This window comes from Geospiza fortis, unplaced genomic scaffold (genome assembly GCF_000277835.1).
Source record: "Geospiza fortis unplaced genomic scaffold, GeoFor_1.0 scaffold185, whole genome shotgun sequence".
NCBI classification, from domain to species: domain Eukaryota; kingdom Metazoa; phylum Chordata; class Aves; order Passeriformes; family Thraupidae; genus Geospiza; species Geospiza fortis.
This window is the reverse complement of record NW_005054469.1, coordinates 1101317-1112344: the sequence shown is the minus strand read 5'-3', so window position 1 is coordinate 1112344 and position 11028 is coordinate 1101317. Positions and strand designations below refer to the sequence as shown.

Genomic DNA, 11028 nt, shown 5'->3' with positions numbered 1-11028 from the left:
ATGATGATTGAGCAAACCGAAAAACTTAAAGTAGTAGATTAATTTTTAAGGCTATTATCTAGAAAATATCTAAAAGAAGAAAGCTAAAAAGGGAAAAAATAAAAAAGAGGAAGGCTAAGCTGGAGAGAAAACTGAGTCTGAAAACATAACGTCAGTCATATCATAGCTTACAAGTTAAACAAGTGTTTCAAAGAAACAAATTAAGTGGATTTATGATACTGTGGAAATTTTCTTTCCAAAGCAACTCTTCTGATTGATGGATATGAAGCTATATCAGAAAACAAGATGATAAAACCAACCTTTAGGAATTTCAGACTTATAACTCATTGCTATGGCAACATTCTCAGCAAGAAATAAGTTTTGTTGGAAATAGCAAAAAAAAATTACTTTACTTTTCCTTAAAACATAACTCTACAACACAAGAGAGCAAGACAGGTAAAGGCAAGAGTATAAACCAAACTGTTAGACCAATGCACAGCAGTGCACCTTTTTAAGCATCTTGCTACAATTCAAATAAAATTCCTCTTTCATTAATTTTATAATTTATGACAGGAAGAGTTGAAAACACGCTGGGTTTGAAACAGATACTGAAAATTTCAGTCGGTGAGTTATAATTGAAGATTCAGGCATCACAAAGGCTAAACGTGTCTCTACTCAAATGAAGCTCAATTAAACTGTGCAGCCTAGCACAGGTATAGCTTCCTTTTGAAAGTGGATACAAATACCAAGAATATTGGTGCATACCTGTTTTAAAAAATCCCTAATTACAGGTGGAGACAAATATTTTAGACAATGAAAAAACATTTGTTTCTTTCTTAAGGGCTATAAACAGGTAAGTGGCAGGTACCTTTCCTGATGTATTTTCATATGCTGCTTTGAATAATTATTAAGTGTTTCTGTACAAACAAGTTATATTAGTATTTGTATTAGTTTTGCCAATCAGAGACAAAATATAATTGCATGACCTTTGTTTAAAAAAAAATCTAAAAAAGGATAAGAGTTGAAATTCCCTGTAGATTAACTTAATTATAAAGGAAGGAAATATTTCTCTAAGGAAGCCTCAAATAATACTCTTAATTTTAAAGCCCCTGCAAATGCACAGCTAGTATCATGCATTGTGCACAGTGACTGAAGACCCCAGGAATGGAGGCAAAACATGGATTTCAAAAAGCACCTCCTGATCCTATTTAACATACTTTTGTGAAAAAGCTCCCCAAAAAATGCAGCATAAGCTGTGTGCACAGGAGGGACACACTTTATTCAGAGCCTAAAGACACAACCTACTCTCCCAGGAATATCCCATCATTACAGGTCACTGGCCATCCTACCACCCAGCAATGGCTTTTCCACTCGACCTGGTGATGAGCAAATCAGCCTTTGAATAGGCCCTCTCACTGCTGAGCTATTTCTAGATGCCCTTTTGCCTTTTCATGTACTTCAGACAGGAGGAGCAGTGTGGTTGTTCTGAGAAGTCCAGCTAAGAGGTTTTCCCTGGAGCAGAACAACTTTCTGCACTCACAGCACAGAAAGAGACAGATCTTTTTGGTGTGGTGTTTTTTTAATGCCGCACCAAACTAAACTAGAAAGGCTCAAGAACAGCATGAACTCTTCCCTACCTGACTCTAGGGGAACAACAGGAAAAAAGAAATCTGTATTTAGCATATAATGTTGTTAATACATTTGTTGGTGATAAGCAGAGCTCCTTCTGCAACTCAAAAAGCCACATTCTTAGAGGATTTCCTCCTGCCCCCTTTGGCCCCCTGTAATTCTCCCTCGAGGTGGAGGTCAGAGGGTGCAGGCTAAAGAAATGCTTCTTGTTAAAGCTTCACAGTTCACCCCCTGCCAACACGAAGAGTTCCTGAAGACTGCAATTCCAAGCACAGTCCTGAACAACAGCAGAGTTGTAGTCCCAAATAAAACTCCATTTCCTTAACCATTGTGGAGGAAGCCTGCTCTGCCTTCTGAGTGAGGGACCAGCAACCAGCTTCCCTTCTCTGCAAACACACTGCAGCTCTTTTGGCTTGGATCCCACCCACAGCAACACACACCATCTTTCTTTTAAATTCTCTGCGCAGTTCATAAAGTCCCTGTCTGACTGCAATCTGACAGGCAGCAATTAATTGAAATTTTTTCAAACCACAAGTGAAGTCTGAATAAAATAGGTGGCAGGGAAGTGTTTGATGTTCAGAAAGCTTCCAGAGTATCAGATGTCTTCAAAGAAGTGCATGCAAAGAAAAGCAAGATGAGAGGTCCCATGAAAAACTTAGAGCACACAGAGTAAATAATTTCAAAGACTGTGTAAACAGGGGACCAATTTAAAATCTGAAAACAGTGATTACAACTGCCCCAGTCTGCCTGATAACCTTACACTTAATTGGCCTGTAAGACTCTCTTATTTAGAAAACCAGTACAGAAAAACAGGGGGGAAAGCACCTATTAGACTGTTTTTTACTTTGTCTTCTTTCATTAAAGATTGGTGCCTGTAATGTATTTCCAGTGTTTTGGGCAGCAGAGATTTAATTGGTGCACGATAGCAATCCTTATTACTGTGCAAAAGAGAACAACATCAACATACAAATTTTTTTCCTATTTAGAGATTATTCTGAACATTTAATAAAATTAATTTGCTCAAACACCAGCTATTTACTCTCTTTGAATTGCCTTAAATATTTTTTCTCCCATTCAGCTGTACTAGCTTAAGTGGAGATAAACAGAAACCTGTCTCAAGTATCCTCTTTCACCAGACAGAGGATTATATAAATAAGACTCATCCAAGACAAAAGGCTCACCCTGACCACACAAACAGTCAGACAGCAGCACAAGTGTCCTAGAGGGAGCACAGCTACACAAACAAGTGCTGAGGAAAAAGCAACACGCGGATTTGGAAATGCAAGATAACAAGGACACACACTAACACAAAATTCAGTAACCTAGAAGGCAGAGGGAGGGGATGACCTGAGAGAGGCTGACTCTGTACAAAATAGGTGACATGGCATTTGAAACCTCATATTGAATATAAAATGTTTCAGGAAACAGGCTCAGGAGACAAGTGTCAGGGGCTGTGTGATTTCTCTGAGCAATCCTGAGGATGATCAAATTTGTTCCTGAGGCTTTTCTTCCTGCCTTAATGGCCACGCAGATCCTCACCCACAGCTGGGCTGCTGCTGGATTATGAACCTTGGCAATCACTCTGACGGGCATTTCATTACATTCCCTCATCTCATTTTCAGTTGTACCCATCTTTCTTTTTTTTTTTAGATATGAAGATGATAACATGTTCAGATGAGATATCAGTGCTCCCTTAGGAGTTAGCCAGAGTTGCTCTCATTCATGCCTGAACTCCTTGGATGTGAAAGCAACCTAAATTACTACCAGCTCCACCATGGAATTGCCCTGTTGTCACACACACAATGATATTGCTCTCTCCTCCCCTCCATAAAGCTGCATCTCAGAATTTACACAGTATTTCAAGGCAATTGCTCTGCTTCCTCATATGTATAAAACAACTACATACACGTATGTAAAACAGAGTTTGGGGCTGTTTTGAACCCTATTCCTGTTCTCCCCAGTCCACTTTGAACTGCAATACAATCTCTATGGCACCCATCATTTCTCCAGAGGCAGATCAACAATATCTAACAGCGAAACAAGTAACTGCTTTAAGTACATCTAATTTGAGACTTATTATTCAAGACCATTTCCTCATTGTGCCGGTTTTCTGACACACTTTGACTATCTGTGAACTGCTTTTTTTTTCGTCTACCACATGCTACTCCATCATTTCCTGTGTTGAGTTCCACTGTAGCTGTCAGCTACATTTCTGACCTCTGCTCCATTGCAACAAAGGCAGAAACTCCCTTCTGGTACTGGAGTGGATGCTGATTCAGTCTCTCATCAATTGTTATCATATATCTCTGTCCTTTTCCAGTGCTTGCAACACTGCCTATTGTAGTATCATTTGTAAATGTAATTAATGAGGTGTTTATGTACTCTTCAAAAATCATTAAGTTGTTAAATTAAACTGCATTTAGTGGTGCATCCTGAGTCACCCTGCATGCTTTGGTCCAGCTCAGTATGCTGCCATTCATCATCACCCTCTATTCATAGTGCCTCCAGCAATTCTAACTCCTTTGACACAATTCATGCTCAAAGTACTTCCAACTGTGGTGGGGCTTTTTCCTCTTTTTGCAATAATTTCTAGATGTGTCCTTTCTGTTTCTGAAGTTAACAGATCAGTGCTGTTACAATCTAATGTCTTCCTGCTTCCTTCTCAATTATTACAATTAGTAGTGCACTGACACTCTCTGATTTAGTTAATTCTTTCAGCATACTGCAACTTGCTATCACCAATACCTATTTATTTATGTGTCATTAACCTGGGTATTCCTCCTTTGACTCATTATCTACTTTAAAAATCCTTGTTTTTCTCTTTCACATTCTTATTTCATCTTCTTGTTAAAGAGTCAACCAAAACAGGCCATCCATCAGCACAGCTGATTTTCTCTTCCTAGTTTTACACACGTAAACTTTTTTCCCCCCGATTTTTTTCTGTCTTCTTCATATTGCAAATATTTCTGTTGCCATAACCCAATTGACACTCAAATGTTGTCTGTTTGAATCAATTTGAATCCTTTGCTCACTCTGTCAGGTCTCTGCAAGCCTCAGAAATCTGTGGATATTTTAAATCACTTTCTTTTCCTCCCCTCTACACCTACAGTACTGGATCTAGTGAAACCCACTTACATTTGGCATTCCTCTCCTTCAGACTCACAGTAAACTTCTGCTCCCTAATTGAATGAATTATACATCTTACTTTTCTCCAGGCTTGGTTTGGTCATTAGGACAGACACTCAAGTAGCCTTCACTTCCCAAGGCATCACTGAAAATCACTGGCCTTAGGGCTTTTCAGAGCAGTCCATGATCTGTCATGTGGCCTTTAAAATCCATATTGCTTGCTAAGCTTCCAAATGCTTGGCCATGAATGAATGGCTCTTGGCTCCTGTTCAGTTTGTGCAGCTGTGTTCTGCAAGTCTGGGTGCTGAGCATTTTTTATCTCAAACAGGTGCACAGGCAACAACTCTTCACCAGCAAGGAAATAACCTGTGTATGATTTCTCCTGTGGTTATCTTTCCTTATTAAAATATCAAGCCAGGTTTCACAAAATATCAGGCTAGTTTTCATGAAATATCAGGCTAGTTTCCATAAGTACAATCCCTTATTATTATTCCACGTTAAACATCATGCTACCACCTAGAATGTCCTAAAAATTACAGACTCTCCACAGATACAAGCATTACCTGCATTGACCAATGCCCACTAAAGTTTTTCCTTTGTTATTTCAATACTCTTTTTTACGCCCTTTCATAATTATTATTCTATTTTCCTTTTCCCACATCATATTAGCAACTTTATTCAAACTAACCTGAATGCCCTAAAAGCCTGGAATTGCCCAGAGCAGGCAGAGACAAGGATGGATGTAGGAACAACTGCACAAAGCTCTTACTGGCTCCAGTAAGAATTACAGCAGGACATGAGCATCCTTCAGTGTTTAAACAACAGAGAGGGGTTCAAAACATGCCCACCAACCCAAGGCTGTTTTTAGCTCTAATTTTTATGCCTAGAATTAAAAAAAACCAAAAACCAAAAACAAAAAACAAAAAAAAAAAAAAAACAAAAAAAAAAAAAAAACCAAAAAAAAAAAAAAAACCAAGAAAAAAACAACAACAAAAAAACCACCCCAAACCTCAAACCCACCAAAGAAAATGGTTAAAATGGTTTGCATAATGGCAGAAAGAGGGCTTGCTGGGAACCATTCTGAGAAGCAGAGAGAGGATGTCATGAGTACAAAAAGTGTTGAAGAGCAGAGCTCTCACCAAAAAGAAAGAAATAAGTGATATTCATCAGGTCTGACTCTGAAGGGCACATCTGACTTCAGTTCAAAGCCCTACAAACTGTCCTGCCCCTCTCCTCAAAAAGCTTTATTTTCCATTTGTGCTATTTCAGTGTTAATAACTTCCTCTTACTGAATATTACATCTTCATATAACCCCATTGGTTCAGCTCACATTTTTTAAGATTCTGTGTATGTTTGCATTCTAAGTTGCCAAACATAAGTGCTATCATATAACCAGCCAAAATGAGCCCAAAGGTGTGAAGTCAGGCTCAGAAGGCAAATTCTTTCTCAAACCTTCAAGGAACTAACCTGTGCATATGTGAAGACTTAAGCTGCAACTGTGTCAGCTACAGAATTAAAGCTCTGGAACTGGAGAGGGAAAATCTCCTTTCCTCTGTGGGCTTTGAAAATTGGGCACTTTGAGGTAAAACACTGTATATTTCAAGTTCAATGATATAGTTCAATGAAATATCACATAATAGCCTATTTTATGATAGATTTTGGTGAGAAGGTGCTAAAACCAGTAACAATTGACCAATACCCTTATTTTAGGAAGAACTATTAATAGGTAGAATAAGCAACACATTAATCACTTCTCAGCTATTTAGGAGGCTATACTGCATGCAGTTATCCTCCTGACCAGTGAATTTCTTAGGGTTTTTAAAATAAATAATACAATATAAGAATGAGCCACGGGATCAGCTTCCTCCCTTCTTCAGTGAGACAGCTGCTTGTACTCCTACTACCAGGCACACTTTCCCTAACTCCTAAAATAAGCTTAGTCCTTTCATCTAGCAATTGTTTTGGCTAAATAACATTTAATTTTTTTGGATTCTCATAGCATGAAGAGCAAGAAATGTATCTGGAAGCTTACAATCATTATTCTACATCAAGGAAAGTAAGAGCCAAATTAGAAAGAACAACAATGTGCTCTCGCACAATACTTACGATTGATCTGATGTTGTATTCTTTTGCCAGTTTCAGAGAGGACTTATAGCAGCTTGCTAAGTTTTCTTTATGAGTGTCAGTGAGATGGCCTCTTGCAATTGGCCCAACAGTATGGATCACATCTGCAGTGAATAAAAAAAGAAGATAAAGAAACATTAAAGATGCTACTGTGTCACACATCAATTTGATCTGGTATTATAGCTACACACAAAGGTAGAAATAACAATGTAAACAAATGTATTTAACCAGAAAATTCATCATGATCTGCATGTCCAATAATTAAACATTAATCAGCAAAGGTTAAATTTTGAAGGATTTGGACTAAAGGAGAACATGAGAAAGATACAGTGAACGCTTGTTACATGTCTACTGCAATGCACACACTGGAGAGATGAAATGTTTGTACAAATCCTCTAAGTCTTAAGGCCTCTACAACTGTAAATACTGTAGAACTTTGAAACAGTTGTTCTCACTCCTCAAAGCCCACTCACTGGGGAAGTTCACTACATAAAACCTCAGCATTGCTGGTGATACACAGGTCATCTTTGCTTTTCCTCTGTAACCATTTGAAAAGAAGAAAAGTTGAGACTTAGGACTGTGTTGGTTATTCAAAAAACATGCTTTCCTCTCACATCAGACCAGATGGAGATGCCATGCAGCAAAACAAAATATTCTCTTTGAAGAAATTTATAACGAGCAAAAAGAGAAAGCACAGTCATCTTAGGTATGATGCCTTTGGACTTATCAAAATCTGATGCTGCAATCAATCAAAGTCTCTGACGTGCTGAAAGAAAAATGAATTTAGGAGCCTGGAGTAAAAAAGCATTGAAAAGATACCTACAAATTAAAATGTACCATGATTTTTTTTATCTCCCCCTTCCTAGTCCCCCAACTACTATGAAGCACATTTACTTTTCACACATCATTCTTCCATAGTATATGTGAGCATAATAAAATGAGCTGTGGTGGCAGATGTATATTTTTTTTCCTTTCTTTATAATTTCCTACAATGTATAGCAGAAATAAACAGTGGCACTAGTTTATTTTCTTTTTCAGTGTTGCACTAACAGGGATTAGGCCAACACTTTCAACTGCAGTACTGCTGGTCCCCTTTTAGGTTGTGTTTCTGTCCCATGTGGGTCAGGTTTCCAACCAACATCTGCTGTTGCTACACTCCAGAATATTTTAATTTACTCACAAATCCTACTGAATTAACACCATTATTCTTTGTTCAAGCTGGTTTTGATGATTTCCATCCAACAAATGCCAAAGCATAAGAGAAAATGGACAAAATAACATTAAAACGCACAGTCTTTTTTTTTTTAATTCAGACATCATCTGTCTGCTCTCTGCTATTTAAAAGGTGGCTTTTAGGCTGAGCTATAATGTTCTGAAAAATTCAAAATCTTTTCTATACATTAGCCACAAAGCATTGATAAATCAGGAAATCAAAGCACATGTGATTCCCAGTGCCCAGAAACACTGAGGAATCCACTGTGATGGAAACTGAAACCTGTACCAGCTAAACTTTCCAACTGCTACAGAAAACCTCCCTCCTGTGAAGTAAATAGAAGGTTGAGAACTCTTCTTTCCATTTTGATCACAGTAATTTTCTCCAGTTGTGGGAACAAGATGGACAGGTTGGATAATTTCTGTTGAATGTCACAGCTGCCAGACAGTGACTCCAGAGAACCCTCCCTACCACTGAACCTTCAACAGGTGTTGAGTTTTTATCCACTGACAAGGGGGATGACAGCAGGACACTAAAACAACCTGTGAGTTCAGAAAAGAGTTACACTCCTACATGTTTTTTAGCTACTATCATAAATTGAGAGCTATTAAGAAAGGACTTGAAAAAAGGAAAGAGCTAGTTTAATATTTGCTTCTGTACGCAGAGATAAGGTTATGTGAATACTTCCATTACCAAAAACTGTAATTTCTGTTCGTGACTACAGCAGTTTCCTGGAGGTTGGAGCTTTCCAAGGAATATTTCTATTTGGAAGCTCTGGCAACTTCAGAGAAAGGGAAAAAAAAACAAAACAAAACTTCTTGACTTTTTTCCCTTGTTTTTTATTTTACAACAGGTGAACTTCGATTACGAGGCCAGAGACATGATTTAACACTAGACTTGGCAGCGCGGGTTACTGGATGTACTCAATGACCTTAGAGGTCTTTTCCAACCTAAATGATTCTATGATTCTACAGGGAAAGCAAAATACTCATGAATCTCAAGGCAGTCAAGTTCCCTCTACATTTACCGACACCAAGATCAGAGTTATCATGATGAATTTTGAATTCACAATACCCAGCAGCCAACAAGCAAATCAAGGAACAACAATAAAACCAACTTTAAAAGAATGTGTAAAGGATGAAAAAGAAAAGAATCATAAACATTTCCCTCTTTCAGCTAAGGCTGAGTTTCTTGCATTTCAATGTGTAGCTCCTTGAAAGCTGAAGATAATGGCTTAAATTATTCATTTATTAATTAAAGGCAAGGAGGAATTTTGGGGAACAGACCAAGTATGCCAAATTCTTGCCAGGATCCTCCTGTATAAAATTCCCACAGTATAATTTCTAGATGCATTTCACTCACCAAATCTTTAGCTCCATTCCTTTAGTCTTTCATTATTAAACACTAGTTCAATAATGCTAGTTTTGCTCAATAAATGCAAAATGTTTTTGTCATCTTTTTTTTCAAAACTTCTCAATTTAGCATTTTCATAGCAACTCATCGGCAATCCTGTATTGCTGTACTAGCCACTTCACATAAATAAGTTACCTTTAATGAAGTTATTAGCTTTTATGTTTAAATTTTTCCATGCCCATCATAGGTGGTTCTTTAGACAAGACACAAAAGGTAGTTATGAATTGAATAGGCTCTGACCAACACAATCTAATGGGAGGCATCCTGTGGCAGTGGCTTTGGAATTCGATGTTGCTTAAGGTCACTTCCAACCCAAAGCATTCTGTGATTCTATGAACTGGTTTATAAAATATCACAACCATTGTAGCTGTTTACAGCACATTATTGGCAAAGAAATGCTTTTCTTAGGCACATTATTATACTGAAACACACGATAAAGATTGTATTAGCAGAGCAGCATTACCAGTGCTTTATGGTCAGCAGACAAACAGGGAAGTAATAATTATATTGTTGTACACTGTCAATAAAATCAGTGTATATACATTTCCTAAACTATATAGGAAACTACAAAAAACTACAACTGCAGTAAGCTCAACTACATCGAGCTTATTCTGCTTAAGTTATTCCAAAATACTTTAAGTTTGCAGGAGGGCAAAACCCTTTGAGATTATACAGGCATAAAGGAAACAAACCAGAAAACCAAACAGCTCTTCCCCCTCCTTCAGCCCACACAGTTGCTACCTGAGAATCAGACTTCACAGGCTGAAGCAGAACCATTTATTTTTAATACATCAACAAAGACTGTGAAACTTTAGGCTTGTCTGTCACAATAGTTTCCTTTCTGCTCACATATTATCCCTTGCAGAAAGCAGCAGGATAGAGGAGTATGTGCCATGGGGGAGGTCTACAGATGTTTGTCCACAAGAAAATTCATGGCAGAACTGCTGCCCTGCTGTTCTAGCTGGCACCTTCCACATCCAGAACAAGGATCCACCCTGGGGAAGAGCATGGCCTTTCTGAAGGAAAACACAACAGTAGAGGATTGCCACAGGACAGACAAACAGGAATGAGTTTCACCAGAGAAGACGAAACAATTGCAGCAGCAAGGCAGGTGGGAGCACCAGCTGTGGGGATGGGCAGTACCATGGCCTGAAGGTACATTGTGGACACAATGGCATGACACAGAAAAGATCACCTAAAAACTTTTAAATCGGGGAAAATGTAGAGAAATTAAAAAAATATTTAGCTTGGCTGGAAAAGCTGGCTCCTGTTTGCTCTTATCTGCGCCTTTTGGAGTTCAATCACTTCTCAGTGAGGTCAAACAGGAGTAAGGGATGCAAACATTTCCCAAAAACCAAAACACGTTTTTTTATCTTCAAAAGAAGGTAAACAGGTCAAAAAGGGAATGGCCATCACTCAGAGAATGCCACACTAACCATTTGCAGTATCTTAACTTTTATGTCAAAAAGAAGCTGCCAGCACTGCTGTGACGTTGCTGATTTACTGTGGTCAGTCTTCCAGCCAAGCACACTGATAGGAAACTT

The 11028-nt window shown here is 38.2% G+C and overlaps 1 protein-coding gene across 1 annotated transcript in view; it reads right to left on the bottom strand.

The window, feature by feature from the left end:
* MACROD2 (mono-ADP ribosylhydrolase 2) overlaps nt 1–11028 on the bottom strand; it is a gene marked incomplete at its 3' end in the record, with an annotated part of 798315 nt that overhangs the window by 297691 nt on the left and 489596 nt on the right. Inside the window, exon 5 of the mRNA XM_031062830.1 lies at nt 6841–6962. Coding sequence (XP_030918690.1) covers nt 6841–6962 — 122 coding nt within the window. The remainder of the gene's footprint in view (nt 1–6840; nt 6963–11028) is intronic.